Source organism: Chenopodium album, chromosome 22, assembly GCF_948465745.1.
Source record: "Chenopodium album chromosome 22, dcCheAlbu1.1, whole genome shotgun sequence".
NCBI classification, from domain to species: domain Eukaryota; kingdom Viridiplantae; phylum Streptophyta; class Magnoliopsida; order Caryophyllales; family Amaranthaceae; genus Chenopodium; species Chenopodium album.
The window spans coordinates 25,353,265-25,381,231 of NC_137855.1; the positions used below are offsets into that span (position 1 = coordinate 25,353,265).

The 27,967-nt window shown below is 33.7% G+C and overlaps 1 protein-coding gene across 2 annotated transcripts; it reads left to right on the plus strand.

The window, feature by feature from the left end:
- Positions 1–27,142, plus strand: LOC145603776 (uncharacterized). Of its 2 annotated transcripts, XM_081659755.1 has the most exons (12): positions 1–176; positions 349–604; positions 706–780; positions 861–919; positions 1,032–1,167; positions 4,622–4,718; positions 4,819–4,885; positions 7,575–7,673; positions 13,565–13,654; positions 16,768–16,922; positions 21,448–21,549; positions 26,734–27,142. In XM_081659755.1, the coding sequence occupies exons 2-12, from the start codon at positions 352–354 to the stop codon at positions 26,861–26,863; spliced, it is 1,263 nt and encodes a 420-aa protein (XP_081515881.1). In that variant the 5' UTR covers positions 1–176; positions 349–351; the 3' UTR covers positions 26,864–27,142. The 2 variants fall into 2 exon arrangements, with proteins under 2 accessions (XP_081515881.1, XP_081515882.1); XM_081659756.1 differs by lacking the exon at positions 7,575–7,673.
- Positions 27,143–27,967: the final 825 nt, after the last annotated feature.

Here is a 27,967-nt window from a genome sequence, read left to right on the forward strand (position 1 = left end):
TTTCCAAAAAAGAAAATAAAAAATAAAAAAAAAGTGAATTAAAAGGATATTGGAGCTTTTCACGTGCACCCCTCTCTGTCTCTTTCCTCCATTGAAGCGGCTATTCTCCGTTGAAGCTACTCTGAATTCTCCGTTGAAGCAGCTTGTGAGCTTTTCTCTACTCCATTGAAGCTTAAGTAAGATATATTTCTTTCTCATCGGTTATCAGTTTCACAATCTAGTGTTAATCATTGATTCAATTGAATTTAGGGTTCTTCTATGGACTATGGTTGATTGATTATAGTTTGATTACTGAAATGCTATAATTACTGTGGTATAGCTTGTATTTGATATTTTGTAACTATTTAGGATATGGGGTGTTTTGCATCAACACCAAGGGAGGGCGGTGGGAATAGAAGACGGCCGAGCAATATTGGGGAAGTCTCGGTGTTCGTACCCGGACTTCGAATTCCTAAACCTGTAGATTTCTCTCAGTGCCTTGGTGATCATGTACCTAAAACTGTTGTCGATCGTTTGTCTGCACTTAGAACCCAAATTGTTGTGATGGTTGGCCATGAAGCTCTTACAGTCACGAGATCAAGAAGAAAATCTGCTACCCAACACGGTTAGTTGATTGTTGGAATGGAAGTTACAATTTTTACGCTTTGTGGATTGCGAATTAAGCTAGTCTCACACTTTCAACATACAACCATTGCTTGTATTCAGGAGGTTCGACTTTGGCTGATCTTCAGCAAGCCCTTGAAGATTATTTGCCAGTTCTTCTGGGTTTAGTTAAAGATGGTAATTATCGTATCATTTTGTATGAATGATTGTGCTTGATTTAGACGTATTCAACTTCTGCCATTTTATTATTTTCTCAGGAAGTCCTTTGCAACACAAGATACAATTTGCTTGGGTTAATCAGGAGGATGTTGCTGAGGTTGAGTTTCATTATCCATTTATGTTATGATTTTAAATTTTTGTTTTTTGTTAGCCTATGGTATGCTTTTACTAGGAAGTTTAGCAATTAATTCCTGTTTTCCAATTTTCAGGAAACTGCCATGGCTAATGCTTGGTATGAGGTATCGTCTGTCCTACATTTGATGGCTATGCTATCATTATCACAAGCCAACCTATTACTTCTTCCCAGAATATCTGCTGATGGCTATCAGCCAAAGGTTTCAGATGGTAGGCATAGATTTCATGTTTCAGTTTATGAAGTAGACTGCCATATCACTTTTAACTATTTGTGTTTTAGTATGTTTCAAGATATTGGGCTGGTGATATTATAGTTATCAATTCCTTTCCCCTCCCGATGGTAATTTAAGTCACTGCTTCCTTGATCTGAGTAATTGATGTTTCGAAGCTGAGGTGAATATTTACGCTGGCCAAAAATATTAAGGTCAGTAGTTAGTGTAAGAAATGTAATTCTCATTTATTACGCACTACAAACAGGTTACAAATGCTGCTTTTTAATGGGGCAGTGGCCAGGTAGGCAAACCCAGATTCCTAAGTTCATAGTAGTTAGAACAATGGTGGACATGGCCTCTCTTGATGGTAAGATTTGTGAGGAAAGAACGATTTCCTTTTATTTTCCTATTTGAAAGAGGAGATATCCAAATGCCAAGTCTAGGAGATGTGAAGATCATTTTGAGATTTAAAGAAGAAAAAGAAATCCAAGAAGATTTTTATAGTGGTTTTGTGGAACCTATAGGAAATTTTTGACATCCTAGTATACAAGTTGTGGATTCCAAAACCCTTATTTATCTTATTTAAACTATGTTTGAGTAGCTACTAGAGAAGGAAAAGGATGGTAGGGGATAAAGAAAGGGAGATGAGGAGAAGGAAAAAGTGAGCTTGCATTCTCCTTTAAATCTTTTCAACATTTGAAAGTTTTGTTTACTAATCGTTCTATTCTTTTCTCTTGCCTTTAACCCTCCTTTCTCTCCACTTGTATCCAGTTAACGGATGATAAATCTCACTTTCTCTTCTTTTCTTTTTAATCCATACTACACTATTTAGGCATCCTTTATGTTGTGATTATGGAGAGGTGATGTGATGCGTATCTAGGGATAAAATTATATCTTCTGTTGATAATATTTATCCTTTGGGTGGTTATTATAGATAATATTTAGTATTTATCTATCTTTTAATATGATTTTTAAAATTAGTTTATCTTTTGTTCTTAGAAAGTTCCATAGTTTATTTTGCCTATATAAATGGCTTTAGGTTGTAATGTTTTCGCTAGAGATTTGAGTTTTGATTATCATATGAAAAACGTGAGTTTAGCTTCTGTTTATGGTTTGGTAAACCTTGCCGTTGTGCTAAACTTTGATTCTTGAACCGAGCCTTCAAGTATCGAGCCTTGTGAGCTGATTAATTGTGTCACAAAAAATTCTGTAACTCGTTTAACGAATACATATAACCATAATCGTATAATAAACTTATTAAAATCCAAGGAAGGTTTAAAGATTGAGTCTTTTATTCAAGAAACTCAAAATAGCTGCCTAAATACGCATCATGGTGGTCTTTATGTATAATTGCAATCATGGTTGGTCACTTTTCATTACTTCTGCATTTCTTACTACTCAAATCTGAATACTGAAATTGGAAACATATACAAAGGCAAATGTTAACGAACTAATGACTACCAATGCCCAAGATCTTTCCAATAAGTACAGTTAGAGCTGGATTCTTCGTAGAATTTTTTTTTTGTGACAATTAGCAACACCCTGTTGGCTTTGTCACTCCCTAAAATTGTGTTTTGGTCACAATCTAAGGGAATGGTTATGTTGTTGTAGGAACGGAAATGATGTGTCCATTGTGGAATGGCTATGTTTCGACACTTCATTTCACTTGAAGTACTCGTGTTGGACCCTTGACACTTAGACATGAGTAGGATACTTGGATCCTTCATTTTAGACAAAAACCGTGAAGGCGTTTTTTTTGAAATTTCTGAATGAGACCCTTAAATTTTTATTGGGACATGGGTATTCGAGTCCATGTAACATAGTGTTCATTGTGAATTGGCTTTGTTGTTGGTCCCTTGTAACTTGTACATGAGTAGGATACTTGGACACTTCATTTAAGAAAACAATCCAGAAAGAGTTTTTATGAAATTGATGAATCGGAAACTTAAATTTGTATCAAGATATGGGTATTCTAGTCCAAGTAACGGCTGTGTTTCAACTCTGTATTTCACCTCAAGTAGTTATGTTAGACCCTTGACACTTTGGCATGAGTAGGATACTTGGACATTTTATTATAGACAAAAACTAAGAAAGTGTTTATCATGAAGTTGCTCACACTTAAGTACGTATCAGGACATGGTTATTCGAGTCCGAGTAGCATAAGGACCAGGTCACGGTGGTTGTGATACGAATTTGGTATTATAGTATTTTTGTGTGTGTTATTTAAATCAAGTGTATTGAAATACAGTTACTTCATTTTTACTTAAAACACTTTTACTTATGTATTATTCATATACTCCACTTCTATTAGCTTTACTAATTTATAGTTCTGGAAAAATATGGAAAAATATGCTCAGGTGGGATCTTCTTGGATTTGCCTTGATTATAATTTCATTAAATTCAAATTTTTCTAAATTTGACATATTGGTAATTAAAGGTATTGTCCAATCACATAATGTCCAGTCAAATGTGAATTGAGAAGTGTTGCAATAAAATAAAACAAAAGGAAGTATATTGATTAGGTGTTTCATTAAAAGTTGTAAGACTTGTACCCAAAGATATATGGTCTACACTTACAATTCAAAATTTTAAAATATATAGTTAAATTATCGCCAAAAAAATATGAAGATATGAAAAAGAAACAGTGGAGTTGGGAAGTCAAATGTCAAAAAGAATATAAAAAAGTTTCTCTTCTTTCATTTCATTCTTTATGTATTCTGTTTTGGGCGTTCCCCTTGTTCTTTACGTTTTCTAATATCAAATTTCAAAATTTTTAATTATGTCTATATTTTCAAAAAATATGTGCCCATCATTATACTCGTTGAAATCAATGTTTAATGTTAAATTTTTTTATTTTTATTTTTTATAATTTATCCAGTTGTTGCATCTCTCCAGGCTCCTCTTTAATCAAAGTAATCATAAACGAATATAATCTATCAATTTATAATAAAATAAAGAAAGTATTTCTAATATAATTATTCATTAATTTGCGTGCATGAAACCAAACGTAATGAATAAAAAGGAATACAGGGAGTAGAATTGTGAAAAGATCAAATTCTTATAACAAAACACCACTACCTGATATTTCCTTTCCAAAACATAAGAGTATAAGACTATGTTCAGAAAGTCGAAAGTGAAAAAAAGATCAGTGAGTTACAGCTAGTCCATTAAATGCTTGGTACTAATACTCATTTAGTTTTGTATTGAATGATTTACTTTATAATTGTTGGGAACTTGACAACAATCTCAGGGCATCTAAAATAGAAAATATGACTATTAAACTTGGGAGGTTCACAGGGTGTGCTATTCTTATGTGGTATCTTAGTTATGTGCAACAATATAATTTCTTAATCTTGCATGTTTACTTATCATTAATTAGATATTCTTACATGTATTTGAGACCTCAATAGTTTTTATCATTGTTCATTAGTATTGTTGTCCTATTCATACAGAAAGCAGGCGTGCTTCTGTTGATATCTTCTTGAAGGCAGCTGGATACCTTGATTGTGCTGTGCGCCATGTTTTTCCGCAGCTTACGGCTGAAATGAGGTTTGGAATCACATACTTTTGAATCATGGTCTCTAAATTCTAATTGTAATGAAGGGTAGGTTTTGTCACAATGCTCACTATCTATCATCCCTGATTATAGGAGAAATTTACCAGTAGACCTAGCTGAAGGAGTTATACGGGCTCTGTCCTTGCAGGCATTGGGCCAGGTAGTTGTTTCTTCTAATTTATTTACTTCATGTGCTTAATAATTTACACCCTCATCCCAAAAAGAGCATTGCTTTCCTTTTTTCTACACCTTCAAATATGTAATCTATTTTTTCATTGATTGACTACTCATTGATACTTGTGAAGGCTTATCTAACATAAATGCTAGTTGGAAGAGAGACAACTATGGTTTTATGTCATTATGTGTGTGTTGCAACTATTGCAAGTATAGACAGAAACTCTTACATACACATATAAAGATACGCAAATACATCTTTGTGTTTACACTTCCTCTCTTGGATACATAGTATGCAAATTTCTATTGCAAGTATACACTGACACTCCTACATACGCATATAAAGATGCGCAAACACATCTTTGTGTTCACACTTCTTCTCTCTTGGATATATAGTATGCAAATTTTTGTAGTAAAAATACATCTTACATAAATGAAACAGAATTCTCTAAAAATAATTATCTCTTTGAGTTGATTTGATCCTTTTATTATCATCTTTCAATCGTGCTGCATTAGATAATTCTTGTCTATCAAATTTGATGGGTGGTAATATCAGGTAAATGACTAGAAAGATGATATTAGATTGAAATTTTGTAAATCTGACTTTTCACCACTTATCGTTGATATGTTTTTTTTTATCATCATAATCTATACATAGGGAATGTGTAATGAACCGACTTAGGGAAAGGGTATTATGGGTAGTTTTGTATGTTAGTAATCATCAACTGTAGTACATAAGATAAATATGCAATGAACCTAGAGATGCCAACTGTGCACATGAAATAAAAGCAAAGTCTAGAATCATCCTAGTGATAGAGAATGTAAATATTAAAATGGAAGAGAGGTATTGAGAAGGTAGGCAGAAATTTGTATTAAAGGAAAACCTTAGAGAGTTATGGCTTTTGAGAGTAATAGCTTTAAGGTATTAAACCTATTTTTTTGTAACCCTTTTGCCATTGTCAATCAGTATGTAAGCTTCCATCTTTAATATTTCTTCCTATTCAATAAAAAAAAAAAAAAGAAAAATCAGATTATTGGTCTATTACATAATAAGGCTTTGATTGATTATTTGATTGGTATTTTACAGCATGTCTAGTTGCTTTGTTCCAATTCCGTAAGACATTAGTAAAAGTGATGCAGTATTAATTTTATTTACTATGTTTCATTGCAAATTTTCCATAATAGCATACAAAGAAAACTATATGGGGGACTAAAGTGGGAAAATTATAATATAAAGAGGGGGGGGGGTATACTTAGTCGTTAATGGGGAAGATATTAATAGAGTAGTAGCGCAAGTGGGGATGGTGGGAGATAGAGATTATTATTTAGTAGTTCAAGTGGGGTTATTGGGAGAGAGAAATAATAAGGTTATTTTGATTTTTGCCACAAAAAAACCCGATGTTAGCTTTTACCACCAACTCTTTTTATTTATTTTATTTTACTACCACAAAAAGCCGACCCCACTTATAGGATTATGGCTTTGATTGATTGATTGATTTACTACCACAAAAATCTAAAAATTGGTTCACCACCGTCCATGAAATCCGTTAAATGTAATGCTGTAATTTTGTTTTTCAATTTTGTGCCCTACTCTCATTTTGGCCCTGTGGGTCCGATTTGAGGTCCAAATTGGCACACAAATTATAGAAAATGCCTCGTTTTTGTTTTTGCGAGAAACATGCTAAAGGAGGCACTTTTGATAACTTTTTTGTCAGTTTGGACATCAAGTCTACCCTTTTGGGCTAAAATGAACTCCAAAACCTCAAGAAACTATGTTTTTGGCACGAAAATCTAATAAAATTTTTAATTCCATTAGATTTAATGGATGAAAACAATATTTGTTTTTTTTGTGGTGGTAAAATAAAAAAAAAAAAAATTAGGTGGGAAAAGCTAATATTAGGTTATTTTTAGGTTGTTAAAAAATTCCAAATACTAATATATTAGTTGAGCTTTACAAAACAAAGAAGTGCTACAATTAATTAGAAATGGATGAGAAAAAGCAAGTGTTGCAATCAATTATTTCAATTGAAGTGCTAGTCATATATGGTTGAGGGAGGACTTGGGGTGTTTCCTTATTGAGCTAGAGAATTAATAGTTAAAATTTGAATAGAAGGTCTATTGTACTACTTTAGGCAGTGTTTTGTTTAGGTAATTCCTTATTGCATAGAAACAATGTGGCATTTGTTGGGAGTTGGTTTAGGAATGTATTAAGGGCGTAATTTCGTTGTGGTCCATTTGTATTCCCTTTGTTTTTTTTTTTTTTTTTGTATTATATTTTTGGTTTGATGTAGGATTCTTTGACTAGTTAGACCTAAGAGGTACTTTCTTGAGAACCTTGTTGATATAGGAGGTTAAAAGGGGGAAGTGGGGTTTATATGGATTGAATCTCTTATTGCATTGTCCTAATGAAGAACTAAGGTGTTTTTATTCAATAATTATTGTATTGTAAAGAAATTCAACTTAGTTTTAGCTGATGGGTGCACAATGCTTGCACCTTGTCAAAATAACAAATGTGTGTTCTTTGATTTTGAGCTACATATTTAATACACAAAATTGAAGAGTTTTGCTAGACATTGGAGTCTTATAGATCAAAGAGGAACAACTTTATCTATTTTTTTTAAAATATTATTATTTTTTTTTTTTTAAATCTGAATTTAAGTTAATGATGAATTTAGGGTGTAGATATCCAACTGGGAATGGCAATTGATAGCGCCAAAGCTACACTTGCTGTTAAAAGAAGGCTTGCATGTGAAATGGTGAAATACTGGCAACAGGTATGTGAATCACCTTTATGATATATGTGAATCACCTTCCTACAAGGGATGAAATAATGAGCAGCCCATGTTATGAGGAGTGATATGTAGAGATATTAATAGAGTGACCCCTGTGATAAAAAGAGAGAGGAACCACATAGAAGGAAATGTCGTAATGAATTTGAAACTTCCAAACATGGAATGTGAATACAGAGGAAGTGATTTAAATATCTCTTCGTAAGACTTTATTGTTTAACCTTTATAGCTTTTTTATTCTTTTTTTTATATTTTTTTTTTATTTTTATATTAAGAAGATTTAACTAAAGCTTACTTTCTCAGCTTCTTAAAGTTCTTCCCACTTTCAATATCTATCCGTTTCATGTTTCAATTTAATATTTAGGATTTTCCTTTCTACCCTCCTTTGCCCCACTTTTCTGATACAAATTATTTCCAGAACCTCAATCTCCTTCCCTAGAATGCAAAAAAGGACCCACTTTCAAACTCTCTCACATCCTTTTCTTCAACTTAAGGAATGGAGGAAGATAATTTTTATGAGTAATATGCCTTAAGATGATCAGTAATAGGTTTTACCTCATAAATCAATATAATGGTTGGTACTCCCTCCATCCTATATAACCGTCATTTCATCCAAATTCTTGTGCATTTATAAAATCCTTTATTTATTTTTAAATGTTAAAAGCCACATGTCAGCACATGATCGACTTACTATTAAAAAAAATGAAAAAAAATAACAAATCAACAAAAACCATCCCAGCCACCTCCTCCTCCCTTCACCTACCATGAAACCCTTGGCCAACCACCAGCCACCCCAAAACCACCGCTCAACAGGCCCTCCCAACCCCCCCAAACCCCTAATAACCGTTGCATACTTTATTGCTAGCGACGACCCTCCCAACCCCCAAAACCACCAACTACGATCCAACCCACGCTGGCCCCTAATTGCCGCCTGGCCACCGCAACAACATCAACTATTCATCAACACAGCAGTGACGTCAACACATAAGCAGCCACCAACAATTCAACCACCATGAAACAACAATCGACCTCCAATAATCGACGTAGGGGAGGTTAGGGAGTTTTGCTAGCGCACGGATCAAGCTGGAGAAGGAAATAAGGAGGGAGGTTAAGGGAGTTTCAAGAGTAGAGATAGGCGAAAAAGGAGGGAGGTTAGGGTGGTTTCATAGATGGCTGGGGGTTAGTTTAAGGCGATTTCGGTGGTGGAGGGAAGGGAGGGGGCAGTTTCGGGGGGTGGGGGTTTTTTTCGGTGGAGTGGAAGGAAAAAGGGGAGGTTTCCGGCGAGGTGATGGCGGAATCCGGTTGGGCTAGGGGGATGGTGTGACTGTTAGTCTGTTAGGGAGGAGATGGTTTAATTAATTTTTTAATTAATTTTGAACCACTCATGTGATGCCACGTGTCAAAGCAATTTGTTATATTAGGTTGATGACCGGCTGGGTCTGCTCTAGGAAAACTCGGTGCATAGTTAGGATTATTATAGGTAAATCGACAATAGTTGAGATTTTTAAAGTGTATTTTTCCTATTTTTTAAACTAATTTGAAATAGATACTATTATATGAATATTATTTTTTTATTTTTTTTTCCTAGACACATAAAAGAAGTTATTATACTACTCTCTCTATCCCATATTACATGTATAACTTTGATCGGACATATTTGCCAATGATCAATTCCACTATATTACACACTTTACTTACATTCTTTTGTTCTTTAATAATTGCAAAAATTAGGTATTTACATTATTCACTCAATATCATGTGGCAACTTATTATAATTTTTATGTAAGGAAAAATATAGTAAAGTGGAGTCTTGTTAGATTTGTCTCGATTGTACTTTCATAATATTAGCTTTTTATTATTTTTAGATGTAGATAATCGAAGATATTAAAGGTTAAAGTAGTGTGTTGAGATGCGTGAAACTCCAATTGTTGCAATTAATTTGAGAGCGGAGAAAGTGTAACTTTTTTTTATTTTTTTTTTATTTTGAAAATATACATTAGAATAAACCTAATAACATCCTAAATTAATTTTTACACATTCCTTTTTAATCTAATTTGAATTAGGAAAGGCCCCACTATTATTTAATTCCTCTCACTTTGCATTATCAAGCAGTCACGATCTTTTACATTCAATATATTACCTCCATTGAGTATTAGTTGCAACTTTGGGCATTATTTGTGAGATATTAAATATTTCAAAGTTGCAACTAATTCTTAACAATGGCAGTAAAAATGTCCCACTATTTAATGTCATTTCTAATTTTTCATTAAATAATACCGCACTATCTCCTTTCACATTTACTTTTCTAATAATTTAACAATTGATAGCCAAACAACTTATCGTCTAAAATTGTTTACCATTATGAATGTCATAATAAATGTGGAATGGACGGATTATTAATTTTAAAACAGGAAATTTCAGTTTACATTTTACTTCTATGTAATTCTTTAACTACTCTTGACATGTCCATATTGATGTTATTTACGTAAAGAATTTAACATGTCATAAATTTTTGCTTGTGGAAAATTGGTGGAGGTACAAGTTATCTCGTGAAAACTCCCTTCCTAAAACTAAGAATATATTTTTTCATGTGTGAACTCATTTAGCTAACATGAGCATTAACGATCTATCAGGCATTCTTGAAGTTCAGCTAGTATAAAAAGAATCACTGGGACTTGCTCGATCTTTGCTTACTAAGTAATCAAACTTATTCATAGATTGTAACACCCTAGAAATTCCTTTCCTTTAAAATACACTTTACTCTTTTTAAAATACGATTTATGAATATCTAAGACATTACCGCCACCGTAAAAACGGCTAAGGCAACAATCAAAGATACACAGCGGAAGACTTAACTCAAAACCATTCAAAAACGAGTCAACTTAAAAGTCAACCAAACGAAAATAAAGATTAATACCAAAGTCAAATAAAATCAACCTACAACTTGGAACCATTGAAGACCCTTACCAAAACCAATTAAATTATGAAAACCTTTGCGTTAGTCTCATAAGCATAACATAATATAATATTTGAAAGCAATATAGCACATCTCAACTAATAGTAACTAGCATGATTCGCTCTTCACTCATGCCCCGTCATGAATATGTTTCAACACCCGAAAAGATTATCTCCACTTGCCCCCACTACTCTCCATTAAAATGGATCATCGTAGGGCCAAGATAAAGACATAGCCAGACACAAACAACACACACAATCAGCAAAGCTGAGTACATAAGCGTATTTAAACACACTAACATGCAACTCCTAGCATCACATATACTTACCTCATTGCACCTGTTTACAAGCACACACAACAAACAACAAGACTCTTTAACTGTGCACTAAATAATTTATTTAGCGTTGATTACGCATCGAACGGGTTTCCAACTAAACCTACCTCAATAAATTGAGGTTCACTGACACGGGAGCTAACCGTGTCAGCATCACTATGCCACACATTGGTGCCGGACTTCCAGCGCATAATAATAAAAGGGAATATACAGCGTCCTTTACTCCATTAGAAGTTATGGTTAAATATAAAACCCCATAACTCCCTCCATTGTTCATACTCAAGGTATATACGTTTCAAGAGTTTTGGTGCGTAATCTCTTTCACTTTACGTTATTTACAGATTATTAAACTTGGTGATGACTCCCGAAGCATAATAATTCAATCAACAATAATTATTCAATCAAACAAACATACCAATTTAATTCTTGAATAATTAGGGACCACATATAATTTAATGTTGAACCCTTTTTAAAACTACCTCAGTGTCAAAGACACCTTAAACGCATAAAGCGCCAACAATCCTATCCCTCGGTGTTAAAAACACCTTAAGTGCACAAAGACACCAACATACAATTTATTCCTTGTGTACATAGACACTTATATAGCTCCTTCCTCATGCTTAAAGCATCAATAAAAATTATATGAACCATAATAAAATTCCTTTTCAATATTCCAAACATAATTAAACAATTAGTTTAATTAAACATGCTCTCTAACATACCATAAATAAATATGTAGTCTATATACTCATGCCAAAAAATATAATTTCCAATCCATAGATCATCACAAATAAATTCATGCTTCATAATTTAATCACCAATACTAATAAATTCACAATTTAATACATAAACCTTAGCATGATGCTACTTGTAATTGATTGAAACCAAACCTAGCATGATTCTACATCATCAAATATGCTAAGTACGCGAACGTACCTCAATTAAGCCCATAAAGTGGCCGAAAATACTACAACATTTCCCGAATCAAGTCTCCTACATTAAGGGACAATAATACTAAATTAATTACTCTTGTATACACAATTTCCAGGAACTTAAACTCACTTTAAACTACTTAGAATAATCTGAAAATTATTTAAAAACCCCTAATTAAACTCCTTTTTAATAGGTTATCACACCCTTTTATTAAAATCACAATTATACTACTTTAAATAAAATTCCAGCATTTTAAACTAATCAAAAACCACTTTAAAACTTCATCAAAATATATTTTCATACTTAAATTATCCATAGAAAAATTAAATTATCTCTTACCCTTTAAACTCAAGGATAAAATTTAAAAAAAACTTCGTTAAAAATCAAAAACTGCCCGAAAATCATACTTAGAGGCTGAATTTGGCCACGAAAGGGTGGTGCTCACTACCAGAGGTAGTGAGTCTTTCTTAAAACGTTGTTTCCACTTGGAAAACACTACTTTTTTGTCAAAATCGGATGACTTTAGAACCTGATCGGGATTAAAACGGGATTAATATTAACGAACGGGAATCTATAAATTAAAACACGAATTTATGTGTTCAAAATAATCTGGAATTAAGTTAAACTAATTAGTAGTTATAATCACCAAAATTTTCAAAATATCATTACTATAAAAGCGCTAAATCAATTGTTCATAAAAACCCTAAAAATCAAGTCTTTAATAATTTTAAAACCCTAACTTATAATTTTATGAAATCTGAAAATAAAACACTTTATTATTTAAAATTTACAATCTTTAATCATCAAAACATAATTATGATACTAATCAAACATACTTTGAATAATTAAAACCAAAATCATCAAAATAGCTAGAATGAAAAGAGGAGAGAAAAAGGGAAGAAAATAAGACTTACCTTTTTGCGTGGGAAATTTTGGGGATCTAGTAGATATATATAGTGTAGGGTAATTAGTGTAGGTTTGGGCTTCATAAAAATAATAAACTTAAATGATAAAAGAGTTGACCCAAATATAAAAATAGGATGGTTGGGTTTATAATGAAGATGGGCTACATTTTGAATAAATACTTATTGGCCTAAATATAAATACTTGCTTTATTAATAATCCAATAATTAAAATAGTTTGACCCAAAATATATTTAATAAATAAATAAATAAATAAGTAATTTATAAAATACATTAAAAATACGGGGTATTACATAGATGGCCTTCTGCTGAATTTTACCTACAAATATATTGAATTAGTGAGCTTGAATTATTTATTTATCTATTTATTTTTTTCAACATCCTTCGTTTTTTATTAGACGCATCACTTTCTAAAAATGGAAGTTTCAATTTAGATGCATCACTTTCCCTTTTAATTGATTAATTCTTTCTATATCTCTCCTATCACATGGGCCCTCTTTATTTTTTCTCTCTATTCCAAAAATTGTCTAGGAATCCGCAATTATAAAAGTGATGCAACTAAATAAAAACAAAGGAAGTATTTTATTACAATCAAACTAACATTGCAATGATTATGATACCCGTGCCATTCGGATCATAATTTTAGGTTCTTTTGAACACGAGTAAATGGCAGTTTATATTTGTTTAAACAAATTAACAGTTGCTTGTTCTATTGCTACGGTTTGTGCAGGCACAAGATAACATAATGAATTTGCCATTATCTAATGGATGGGGTGAAAAGCATCAACTCTTTGTTAAATGGAAGTATGTTGAAGCTAAGGTATAAAATCAAGGTTCTTTTCTATATTTGTTGTTATTGTGATTTATCTTGTTATTTTGATGATTTCTCATAATTTTATGCAATTTCTACTTGCCGAAGTCCCTATTGTGGATTAAAGGATTGCCATAATTATACGAAAGTAGCATATGTCTGATTGCCATATTTATCCGAAAATAGCATTTGTCTGATTGCCATTGATTGATTGGGCCTTTACTGACGCGATCTGATTGTCAACCCTTTAATTTTAAAGTAATATTTTGAAGTGGTTGGTCAGGCATAGACTTCTTTGTTCATATTCACGGTGTTAAAGTTCCCCTTATGCATTTTTCTAAATCACATTTACTTTTTTATAAATGTTTCTTAGGTCTTTAAAGTATGCTTCTTGGGAAAACTCCTAGTGTTTTAGTTGCATAAGGAATGTACATAGATAACCGTTGCTAAGTTTCTTGTGTTGAGGTATCATAGTATAAAATGCTTCCACGGACCACGGCTCCACCTTAATTTAATGTTCACTATCACTTGAAATATCAAGGATTTGATGTTTTGGCTCCGTTTAGTGCTAATCCAGCAAAATGTATACTTAAGTTGTTGGCTATATGTATTCAAACTTGACTCTTTTGTTTGCTGTAAAAGTCTTGCCCAACTCATTCTGTTGCTTATAATCCCCACCAGGCATGCTCAGTCACATATCTTAGTTGCATATCTTGTACCTTAACCTGCATTCTTGGCTCATGGATGCAAATAATGTGTCACACATTCTGACCATCAAAACAGCGGACATCAACACCTGATTTTAACTTCTCTTCATGCACATTTTGTTTTGGTAATATGTAGGATTAATGGAAAGGAATTTATATGCAATTATGTAGTTCCATTGCCATAGTGGTGGTATTAAATGGTAATGAACATTTACTTTAAAATTATTTGTGGTTGTAGTTCCATTGCCATAGTCATGGGTATGAGATTACTTTTAATTCCTATCGTTGTAATCTACAAAACATGCTCTGCATTTGCTGTCTGAAGATGTTTAGTAATCTACGTACCCAAAATAATATGTGGTACTTTTATATGACCTGGCTTAAGATTGACTCCACTTTGAATTTTGTTTTGTTTTGTTTTTTGTTTTTTTTTTTTTTAATGACATGGCGTAATCTACCTAACCAAAACATGCTTTCCTTCATCTAAAATATATGAATTTTGTGTTGCTGCTGTTTTTCTTGGAAAAACTCGAATTTCCTAGTTGCTATTTTGCTGCTGTTGCGGCTGAAATTGGAGGAGGGAAAGGGAGGGGGTGGGGTCGCCGTGCCGGGGGGGCGTTTGGACACTGGCAGCCGGCTCGGGGAGGGGGGAGGGGTGGCAGTGGCTGGCTTTCGTTTTTTCTTTTATTAAGTTTTTCATTTTTTTATTTTTTTATTATACAATAAATTAAATTATTAATCAATTAGATAATGTGTTCCACTTAACGGAACCCTAACGGATTCAGTTAAGTGGTACCAAAATATAAAAATTGTAACTTTGATAGGTATCAAAATTAAAAGGGTACCAAAAGTCAACAGGCCCCATTTTTGAGGTACCAAAAGTCAATTATTCCTAAAAAAATTCAATTTACTACTTTAACTTATGTGAGACTCTCTTTTTTCCCCACTCATAAATTTCTCATTAGAGATAATATAAAAGACTATGTTATTCGGACTCTTCATTTACCTTAGATACACAAGTCTGATTCTAACACTCGAACATGGGTAGGACACTTAGACGATTCACTTTATTTATTTATTTCTCCAAAATAGCCAAATTAGACACATGGACAAGTTTAGATTTGGGTACCCGAGCTTAAGTAATATAAGTTTGGATAACTCAGATGAATATTTAATTTTGACTCATTTATAATACTCACTCCGTCCCCTTTTGATAGTCCCTTATGGACAAATTTTAGTCCCAAAATGTTCATCCCATTTGCTTTTTCCAACAACTATTAATATTATTTTTTTTACCAAAATTCCCTCCAATTTGCAACAATATATGTGCAAATTTAACTTTCCCATGTAAATTTTGTTTTCCCATGTACTTTTATTACTTTCTCTCTCTACTTTTTTGCATATCCAATGTCAATTTGCTTTTTCAATGTACTTTAACTATTCATTTTTGTGTTTATTAATTCCCGTGAAAAATGCCCATAAGGGACTATCAAAAGGGAACGGAGGGAGTATTAAAAAGCTTAACCTTAATTTTTTTTCCTCACTATGTTACTCGGACTCTTCATTTGACCTTAAGTACCCATGTGCCATGTCGGACGTCGGTGGATCACTCACACTTCATTTTAGTTCAAATCATGGAATATTTTTTTGAAAATAGCCGAGTTGGACATTTGGGCATGTAACTCGTGTCGGACATGGGTACTTGTATCCAAGTAACATAACTTTCATAAAAATTCGACTAGCCTTAAAGTGACCGTACATGTGTTGTAAAAGGTGCCTTTGTCAAATCCCCCTTAAAGTGATTGTAAACCTGTCATAACAAAAGCTGAGGTCAAATCCAATCTTGTCTATTATGGCTGGAGTGGAATCGGCATATCGTCAATGGAGTTGCTTCTTCTCCGGATAGTTTATGGAACAAAACAGCTTTATTAGTGTGTAAAAAGGTAGGTGAGTGTAAGATAAAGTAAAAGAGAGTGTAAAACGTTGGTGGGTGTAAGATAAAGTAAAGGTATATATATTGTGGGCTAAAAGGGTATAATGATAAAGTAACATGGAAAAAATGGATATATATATATATAAACAAGTTCAACCAAAAAAAAGTAACAATGTTTATAAGGTAATTGAAAATAACAGATGTAGGAGTATAAATTTATGAGAAATAGAAAATCGAAGTAGGTTAACTTTTGGAAATATTTTAAATTTAGAAGTTCTAAAAAATATTTTACAATACTCTAGGGGGATTATTAGAACTTGGCTGAACGTTCAAATAAGTTGTGTATTTTGTTTCAAAAAAAAAAAAATAAAAAAAGTTGTGTATTTGTGTTTCTTGGATGTTACCGAGTTATTTTGTACGCTTCTATTTGTCATGTTCGCAGTACATGATTTCCTTCTTAGTCTTTGTCCAACTTCTTGCAGGCTGCTGCTTATTATTATCACGGACTCATTTTGGATGAGGGAAACACAGAGAAATCTCATGGAATGGCTATTGCTGCCTTGCAAGCAGCTGATGAATATCTTAAGGAAAGTAAAAAGGCATGTGAAGCATTCAACATGGCTCCTCCTCAATCAAGGTAATGCATATTGTAACATCACTCTTTGCTCTTTATCTAACTGCACTTAATGTGTATTTTGTCGCAATACTGTTATTTATTTTTTTTTAAATTTGTTTTTATTTAATATGAATGTCAAAGCTTTGTGTTGGTTGTGAAAGAACAGTTAATACTAGCAAGATACACTGTGAACTGTAGAGAGTATTACGTATGAACCAGAATAGGTAGCAATTTGAAATCCCTTGAAACCAGTATGCATCTAATGAATGTACACTAGATGTAATTTATGACTGTTTACTAAACAAAATGTTACTTCCTCTCATTTTGCTTGATTGGAAGTTAACACTTTGCGTTTCTATGTATAAATTCAATTACTGGTTTTGAAATAATTTGATAGTAGATACTGTCAAAGATTATATCATTATATTGTGAATTATTCTATAAGAACATAAGAAGAGTAAATTTATGTGTATTAACGGTAAGCATTTGATGATTTTGACCTTATAGTAAAGTGATATAATTAAAGTGAGGTGGTGGAATCATTCTTATATGCTAGTATACTACCATACACGTTTTCAACGAAGTAAAACTTAAATGGAAACCATAGTTAGAATTTATGTGCACAGAACAACTAGGGAACGATTTCCCAATAGGGACTGGCAAAATGTACAAGAATATTGTTGGACATGATATATGGAAAGTAGTGACATAAAGAAGGTGGTTAATTTGTTTAAGTCAATACGTGCGAAGTAGTAGCATGGAAACTCAATCTGATATGTAAAATGGCCAAAAGAATTGCATGCATTTTAATCTTTGTTTGTTAATAGATTAGATTGTATGGAGTTCTTGCTATGGTTAGACTATTAGGCAGATGAATTTAATTTTGGTTAAGTAAGGGTAGTAAATGCTAAGGCCCCGTTTGGTTTGATGTAAAACATTTTCAATGAAAATTTAGTTTTCAAAAAACATATTTCAAAGGAAAACCTCAATTACAAATTAGTTTTCCTTTGTTTGGTTCCTTACAAGAAAAGTTAGAAAATTATAAATAGGAGGTGAAAATGTGAAGATGGATGAGAGGAAAGTAAGAATGAGTTAAGGAAGAGGGAGGAAAATGTGGCTTCCAAGGTTTTGTAAAATAAAATGATTTCCACCATAAAGGATGCAATTTTCCATCACTGGGAAAATTGTTTTCTACCCCTTCACAAACTAAGCATAGGAGAATGGAATTAAGGGAAAGTTGTTTTCCATGAAATCATTTTACATCAAACCAAACGAGGCCTAAGTGTAAAACTACCCATAGTAGAAACGAGTCAACTATAAAAAGGTTCCGCATAAAGAATACGTGTCAAGTTTGTCTACAAAAAAAAAAAAAAAAACGGAGAAAGTGTTAGTGCTAACACCTTATTTACCGAATTTCCGTTGAAGAGAACATATCCTATGTACCTAAAGTTTGACTTTTAATTTCATAATTGGATATTGAATGTTAAGATTATTTAAATGAAAAAGTTTCTTCATTTGTATTCTCATACTTATGTTCTATTTAAGATGATGTCCTCGTATTTTCATGAGAACTACAACACTTGAATTTGTACTTGTGTCCATTTAATAGAGGTTTGGTCTACTTATAACACACAAAATCTTAAGTCTCACCAAAATCCTTCATATCAGAAGTGATGTCGATCAATTGATTTTTCAATTGTCATACATGTTATTGGTTTAACTGTGATACCCTTGTTGCAAAGTAGCGAATACAATCAAGGTTCATTTTTCTAACCATACATAAAGAAAGTAGCAATCAAATTATTTTATCCTCAACATGAGAAGCTCTTTTAATACCATGCATACTCTGCTGTCCACCCTAGGTGGTGCTTATGGCTTTGTTGGAATCATGCTGGAGGTAATGATATTCTGGCTTAATTGTTGTTGGTACTGTTTGATGTGGATTTGGGGCTTCAGCAAGAAAAGAAGAGTTAAAAAACAAAGTTAAGTACAAAGTTGGGTCTTAGTTTTTACTTTTTTCACCTTTTGGGACCTAAGTTTTTTATCTTCACCTTTTGGGACCTAGAGTTAAGAATCCGGCAAGTAACTCACCTGAGAAAAATTTAGTCCCTTAGCATTAATTTTTTGGCAAAAAAAAAAAAAAACATTATCCCTTCCTAAAAACATAGTCCCTTCATAAATGTTGGATATCCAAACCAAAAAAACGTGAAGGAATTTAGGTACAATTTTTTTAAAACGGATACAAATCCAAAAAACTAGCCGTCGGAGAAAGTAATACAAGGAGTATAAATACAATCAGATGCAAAGATCGATGAAGCCTCCATTATCTTCTCCAAAACCTGAACCACATTCAAAAAATGGCAACATGACGGTTATGTTTGCAGATGCAAAAAGGCTAACCAACAACACTATATCAAACAATTATACTCTATTCAAGCAATTACCAAACAAATAAACATAATCCAGACATAAACAACCACATTCAAAGAATCGAACCATAATCCAAAGAAACAAATTTTTTTTCAAAACCCTAAAACCTTATTACAAACACTTCAAAAATCGAAGTAATGCCACCCAAAAAGTAACCACAACACAAGTTTAACATGCTTACCTTAATTTTGTTGAAAAATCAAGTGCGAATTGCCGCTTTTGGAAGCCTAGATTGCACCAAGGAATTGCAGAGAGAACGAGTGTTTGGAAGAAGAATAGGGGTAAGAAGTGAAATGGCGCCAGAAATAAACAATATTTCACATTCCCAATCCCAAACGATGTGGTTTATTTACCACCCTCTAAGAAACGAAGCTTCTCGCACACGCTTCCACTTCCCCATGCACACGTGTTTCATTTTCGAAGGCCGCCAATCAAATCAGTTAAAATATGCTTTTAGTGGACTAAGTTTTTTTCCGTAGGGGTCTATGTTTTTTTACCAACTTTGTAGGGGACTATGTTTTTTACGTAGGGGTCTATGTTTTTTTACCAACTTGGGACATGTTTTTTTAACTAAGGGACTAAATTTTTTAACCCAACCTACTTAAATGTTGATCGGATTTTGCACATGAGCTCCCAAATGGTGAAGGAAAAAAAATAGGTCTCTAAAGGTGAAAAGAATTAAAAACTTGGACCCCATATTTGTACTTAACTCTTAAATAACATGATATAGGTAGCTTCGATTTCTACCTTGAAGCTGCAACACTTTTCTGGAATCCGAACACATACCACACTTGGTCAACCTAAGCTTTGCGTAATTTATCTTTTGGATGTCTGAAAATTGTAATAATTTCTTCAAAAATAAAATTGCTATTGCTGATCCACATGTGAAATGAAATTTCAATCTTTAGTTAGTGATCTGCATTCAGTTGTACTATATTCACATAACTGATTCATGCCCAAGGTTGGTACTCTATTTAAACAATCAATAAACAGTTTGATTAAAGGATCTTTTAAAGCTCACTTAAAGGTACTCTAAAACATTGATTCGATTATATGGTGAAATATGTCTATCAATTCAGTAGCTCGATTCTCAAGCTTTATTTCAACAATTTTTTCGATTACTTTCTTAATGCTAGTGGAATATATACCAACCTTTCGTTATTAATCAAATCGTACTCCCTTTGTGTGTTAATAAGTGTTACACTTTGAACGGCACGTAGATTTAGGCAATTTAATTGACTTAAATAAAATAAGAGGTGAAGTAGGTTAATTAAGGTATTTAAAATTGTAAAAGAAAGATAGTGGGGTTAATAGTTTATTGAAAAGTAATGAACGTGAGAGAAAAGAAATAATAAAAAAATTAGTAGTGGGTTTGGGTGGGGACCATGAAAGGAGAGAGATGTTATATTAATATGTAGTTTTTTTTGCCAATAAAGGAAGTGTAATACTTTTTAAAACACGACCGCATTTGGTAAGTGGTTTATTTATTAAAACACGGAGGACGTAAAAGCTTTATTTAGAGGATTGGGAATAATTTTGGGGTTTGAGGGCCTTTTTAGAAATTGACACTTAATGATACCAATTGTATATGTTATAGTATGTTATCTTAATTGTGATTTTTTGCATTTCCAATTGGTATCCATTCCCCGATGTGCAAATGTCAAACAGCGACTCTGCATCTGCAGATTTTTTATTTTTATTTCATGGGTGAGCTATTATTTCTGACATATGTGTCCCTGTAGCTTACATCGATCCATTCCCTGATGTGCAATAATCAAACAGTGACTTGGAATGATTGCATCTAGTTTTTAATTTTTTCTTTTAGTTTCATGGAAAGCTGTAATTTCGCTCACTTCTAACGTAGAAAGGGTTTTGTATTGAGTAGAGAACTTTCTTCCTTGTTACTATTGGATGGTTATCCATCTGTACATTGGACATGATCTAAGGTCTTTGAATTCTTGTAGTAATATAATCTCGTTGTACCCCTCTAGGGATGTTTGTCGAGTATTGTCTTTGTTAGGATGGATTTTAAAATGTGGTTATCTACCTCTATTTGTTGTTTATTAAGTGCTTGTTTAGTTTATCAGGCAGCTCTAATTCGGCCTTTTTGATGCAGAAATACATTATCTTGGGGGACTATGAAATATTTGTCAGAAAAAATTCCAAAAGACACGGCTAGCAAGGTGCGGATCAACCGGGACTTGTATACACATGAAAAGTAAGCCTTTTTTTTTTCTTCTTTTTTACCAAATAGTTTATTTCTGATTTATAGATGTCATGTATGCTTTCATAGCCACGCAATGTCGAACACAATGGTCTTTGTTGTCTGTTTCCTGTATAGTATATTTTTTTCCCGTTTTTTATGTTATTGGTTAATTTATGCGGAGCCATATGCAATGGGATGCAAATCATCCTGTTGCTTTGGTTTTAGTCTAAAGATGTGTACGTATGTTTTTTTTTTTGTGGTTATTCCCTCTTCCGAGATGAGAGTTTGGTATTTATTTGATTGAGTTCCTTTTAGGGGGCGTTTGGTTCACAATGCAGTATGAGTATGTGGTTGGAACTTGATTCTTAATACCATGTGTTTGGTTAACCCATTTTCCCCTTGGTTTTCTAATCCCCATACCTTGTTGGTTGTGGTATAAGTTCAAAAGTAGAAATTCTTGTAAACAAACATTTAAGTATGGGTTTTAAATGGTTAAAAACTATGCTTAATTTTAAAATTATGCAAACCAAACACCCCTTTAGAGGTTTGAGAGTCAAATTGCTTCTATTGGTGTTGGTAGTTAGCTAGTCAAAGACTTAAAGGAGTGTAATGTTATCATTTGCTAATTTGTGTTGACCATAACATATGAAAGCAATGTTTTAGATGATAGAAATAGGGACTATTTGCAAAAAGACAATCTATCCGTGCTATAAAATATTATAGATCACCATGTACAAAGACCTCTTGCATCCATAAGACAATACAAATACAATGGAACCACACTGCTAAGAAGATACAATGGAAAATTGCAAGTCATATAAGTCTTCAATCATTTTACGCCATTTTTTCGTCAATTAAAATTTAAGTTCTTAATTTGGACACTAAATCAATGCTAATTTAAGAGCCACACTCTCAAAATTCATAAAGGTTGGCCAAGGAGAGGGATGAAAGAGGGTGATTGTGTTTGAGTGATGGAAATTTTCCATGTTGGTTTCGAGGACTAAAGAAGTGGAAAGAATAATCGGGAGACGGGAGTAGAGTACACATATGTGTGCTATAGTTATGGATGTAAAAGATAAGAGGAGTTATACATTTAGGGTAACGGCTTATTTGCTTCATTAGAGGGTGAGGAATGGTAAGAAGTTTTAATTATTTATTTTCTTAAATATTTGATCATTTTTATTTGAAACATTAAAAAAAATTATCAATTTTTTTAAGAATCTTATTCACGCTCAATCTTCCCAAATTAAATTTTTAATTTTTAGATTGTCATTCACCGTAATTTTGTTTGCAAAAGTAAACACGTAAAATGTGATGTCTTAGTGGTAAGACATCCGTGCTAGAATTTGAGGTTGCATGTTCGAGTCTTGTACAATTACATAAGTATAAATGTTAACTTAATTATTTTCCAAAAGGATAGGGAGAGTGCTCATTAGTTTTAATTGAATGATAATTCATACTTCCTTGTTCTTTATTACTTGACTTGTATTCTTTTTTGGGAAGTTTCTTTTTATTTAACCTTTATTTGTTCTAAGGAAGTTTCTTTTACTTGACAAATTACTTTTTTTTTTGGCAAACTTATATGTCACTTTCTCTTATTTACCCTTACTTTCTTAACATAACCTAAAAACAAAAGAAACAAATTATACCCCCTTACCTATCTCTCGTTACACACCTCATAACCAATTTTCACCGTGGTGGCCATCTCCTCCAATTTCACCACGGCCGCCACCTCCACCAGCTCCATTATACCTACAGAAAAACACCACAATATCAACCACCACCGTTATATCTCTTCTACGCCATTACTAGCATCCACCCTCATTTCACGTGGTCCTCTACATCATATCATTTAGGCTATCAGTTAATAATTGCACCATTACGTCCACGATCCTTACCCCTAAATTTTACCTTTATTGATTTCTTTGTTAGACTTTAATCATTTATAATCCACTAAACAGGTTTGCATTAAACCCTTTTCTTTTTGCAACGGTTCTAGATGAAGTTTCCAGACCAATTCAAGATGAAGTTCCATGGTGTATGTTGTTTACGGATGATATCGTTTTGGTGGATGAATCTAAAGATGGGATTGATGCCAAGTTGGACTAATGGAGGCAAAGGTTGGAATCTAGAGGGTTTAAACTAAGTTGGAGTAAGGCTGAATATTTGGTATGCCACTTTGGTACTTAGAGGTGAACAAGCAATGATGTCGTGAGTTTGGATGGAAAGGACTTGACCATGAGTTGATGTCATAAATATTTCGGGTCAATCATCCATACATTGTCGTGGCCCATAGGATTACATCGGGGCATCTTAAATGGAGAGCGACCATGGGAGTGTTATGTGACCGAAACATTCCCTTACAATTGAACGAAAAATTCTAGGGACTACCATAAGAATAATGTTGCCCTATGGTGTATAATGGAGGTTACCGAAATGCGCATGTGAAGGTGGATGTGCGGGAAAACTTTAAGAGTAGCATCAGAAATGAGGTTATTAGCAAGAAAGTAGGTGTGACAGCACACAAACTAAGGGAAAATCGTCTACGTTAGTTTGGGCATGTAAGACGGAAACCCGAGAGGGTGTCACTACTAGAAAAAGGTCTAATTCCGACGGAACGGTTCCGACGGACATGAAAATCCGTCGGAAAACACTTAATTTCCGACGGATTTTTTTCCGTAGGAAATTTGCGACGAATTTGGAATTTCCGTCGAAAATCCGTCGTAAAGTGTTTTCTGACGGATTTTATTCCATAGGAAATTTCCGACTGAATATTTCGTCGGAAAGTAAAGTTTCCGACGGAATTATATTTCGTCGAAAAATTTCCGACGGAATATTATAAGTTTCCGACGGAAATTAATTTTTTTTTAAAAAAAAAAAAACTCCCCAAACCCTAATTAAAAACGGCGCCCCTCCCACCATATATATATTCAAACTTCTCTTTCTCTCTCCTCCCTTCTCACTCCGCCTCTCTTCTATCTCTCTCTCCTCTCCTCTCCTCACTTCTCATCTCTCTCTTCTCTCCTCTTCCTTAGTTCTCCGATCTGCTCTCTCCCTTTTTTCTTTTATTTTTTTTTTATTTTCTCCTCATCTTCTTTCCTCCTCCTCTTTCTCAATTCTCACCGGCGCCGTGGCCCTGTTATCTTGCTATTGCATATTTATGGTTTATACGGCCAAATTCGAGCCTGAAACCTCTAGATCTAGAGGTTTCAGGGTCGAATTTAGGCGTATTTAACTAAATACGGGTTGAAATTGGAAGCTACGGTTGGTAAGGTATGTTTTCTGGTTTTAATTGTTTTTTGTTTTTTGTTTTTTTGGTTGTTGGTTGAAATTCGTGGGTTTTTTTTGGTTGAAATTCGTGGTTTTTGGCGGCGGTGGTGGTTTTTTATGGTGGTGGTACGGATTTGTTGCAACTCTGGGTTTGTTTTGGTGTTAGATATTGATTTGGGTGGGTTAGGGTGGTGGAAATGGTCGTTTAGGATTAGGGGGTGGGTCTGTGTTGGGTAAGGGGGAGTGGTGGTGCGGTTAGGGTAAGGCTGGGGAAGAGGGTTTGGGAAGATCTGGGTTAGGGTGCGGTGGCGGTGGTTGGTGAATCTGGGTTAGGGTGCGGTGGTGGTGATTGATGAATTTCGGTTAGGGTGCGGTGGTGGTGGTTGGTGAATCTGGGTTAGGGTGCGGTGCGGTGGTGGTGTTCTGAGGTGGTGATGAGCCGCGCCCCTGGTGGCGTGGCGTGTTTTTTTTTAATTTCTTAAAATCAGTTTCCGACGGAAATTCCGTCGGAATTTTCCGACGGATTTGTGTTCGTCGGAATTTTCCGACAGACTTTTCTAGTGCCCAAAAATGCATTCCGACGAAAGGATTCCGTCGGAATTTTCGTCGGAAAAGTGTTTCCGACGGAAAAGGCTGATTTTCCTACAAAGGGTTTTCCGACGACAGTTTCTGACGGAATTCCGTCGGAAACAGGTTTTCCGACGGAAAACTGCGTGTTTTCGAGGGATTTTTTCCGTCGGAAAACAACAGTTTTCTAGTAGTGTGTGCTGGTACGAAAAATGGAAGAGTGGGATCATGGAGGGGTTAAACGAGGAAGGGGGAGACCGAATGACTTGGTTGGAAGGAGTTATGAAGGATATGAAGTATATGGATTTATACGAGGATGAAGCATTAAATTGTAAGGAATAGAGGAAGATATTTGTCGATAACTACACGGAATAATCAAATTTGGTTCATGTAGCCAACACCACTTATGAGATTAAGGTTTTGATTGATTGATAATCCATTATTGTATTTCCAATTTTCTTTTTTTCCACTTCAAACCAACCAAGCCCTACTATCGTTTTTATTTTATTTTATTTTATATTAACCATTAAACAATCAAATTCCACTATCTTTTTATTATATCGAATGAAGGGAGCAATAGCTAATGACATCAAATTTTAACTAAGTGCCAAAATGGCTTGAATATATCTTCAGTTTGTCTTGTGGATTTATAATTGTGTTGAAGATTTCACTCCAGAAAGTACTTTGGTCTGGGTCATATGGTTTGATACTAAGGGCCTGTTCTCTTCGGCTTATTTTAATTCAATTCAGCTCCAATAAGTTCAGTTCAATTGTTGTTCTTATCTTAATATCCTTCTCTCATAAAATATTCAATTTAATTCAGTTCAACTCAGCTCCAATAAGTTCTAATAAGTTCTGTTGAGCAGAAAAGGCCCTAACTACTTCCTTCGTTCCATATTGATGACATGTTTTGACTTTTCAAACTATTTATAAACTTTGAATTGACTAACATTTGTGATTTTTTAATATGAAAAAACAGTCATGTAAGATCTTGTTAAATTTGTTTCAATGTGTGTGTAATTAAAATTTAATTTTCAATTTTTATTTAATCATAGTATAATTATAGATATTTTCCATTGAATTTTTGTATTGACAATAAACATGTCATCTAATTTGGATTAGAGGAAGTATTCTAAGAGGAGCACCGGCAACATCTCATAAGTACAACATAATGTCTGGATTTTAGTTACTATGAGTCTATGACCTATATGTTTTTTGTAATTCCTTCATAGTGAAGTGCTTTATGTGTTTCTTTTCTTCTTTCTTGCCCACTATTATTTATCAGTGTCTTAAATTTAATTAAGTAAATGAATGTAAATTGCTTGGATAGGAGTTTATGCTGTCATTACTTGTGTGCAGAATCATGGAGACAGCACCAACATTGCCTGATTTTGCTTTGGCACTTAAACCTGATGAATATCAATTACCTCCTGTGCATTCTTGTTGGAGTGGAGAGAATACAAATTCCGTGGAGCTAGGTGCAAAGTAGCTTTACAGTCCAGTTTTCTCCCATCTCAGAAGTTAACTTTGTCTTATGTCAAGTTGAAAAAGCAAATCTTGCTCAACTGTAAGATTTGTAACATTATTTGTTGTGTGTAACTAAAACATCATAGCTTTACGTCCATTACTCCCTTAAGGTGACTGTAGTTTTTCATTTTGAGTACCAACCTGCCAAAAAAAATCATGTATAATTGTATAAAATCGACAGTTGGAGGACATCTTTCCTATTCAATATTGAAAATAAAAATATGCATTCTTTCAGTTAAAATGTGATATTATATTAACTGTATTTCATTTGCTCCCTTAAGCTTTAATTTGCCAATTGATGTGTGAATTCGTCGTTTCGGTATGCTTCAAAGATTTGCATTGTGCTGCTTGAACATTCTTTTCTTTTGTCGCCGTAAAAAAAGAAAAGAAAATTTGATTCCTCGAGAAATAATACTCCCTCCGTGTTACAGTTTGATCGGCACATAGTTTTAGGATCATTTATTGAAACACTTATTAAAACACGGAGGGAGTAGAGGAAATGGGAGGTTAACTACTGTTGTGATTAATTATGAAATCATTTTCATGTAATATGATGGGGATTGGTAGAGGAGTTCATCGAGGAAGAGGAGAAGCTCTAGGTTTAATGGCGGACATGTAGAAACAAGTGTTGTACTCCATACTTCGTATTATAATTGATTAATTAAAGGTTTCTTGCTTTCCTCATTTATACAGCTCAAAAATAGGGTATCAAACAGATATTGGTCATGAATCTCATGATCAAAGGGTTGTATTTGTATGTAAAATCTAGTTTAGCTCAATGTTGATCTTTGGTCTGTTAGGGTCCTTACCATTAAAGCGAAGTACTTTGCTTACATTCTTAGTTTTCATTTATTTATTTAATAGTATAAGTCCCGTGTAATGCACGGTTTTTACAAATTTATGTTACAAATTACAACATTTAGGGCTTGTTCACATTTACTGAGCTAAATTGAAGTGATTGGAGCTATGGCATCTGAGGCGCATACGGGGCTGGCCTAGTCATCCAAGGACCCGGTTGGACGGACTTGCCGCCTGTATTGCTCTCATGCAAGGATTGGGTTATCCT

Coding starts and splice junctions, on each gene's coding strand:
- LOC145603776 (XM_081659755.1), top strand. CDS start 352: ATGGGGTGTTTTGCATCAACACCAAGGGAGGGCGGTGGGAATAGAAGA. Junction 605..705: donor AAAATCTGCTACCCAACACG/GTTAGTTGATTG, acceptor GCTTGTATTCAG/GAGGTTCGACTTTGGCTGAT. Junction 781..860: donor TCTGGGTTTAGTTAAAGATG/GTAATTATCGTA, acceptor TTATTTTCTCAG/GAAGTCCTTTGCAACACAAG.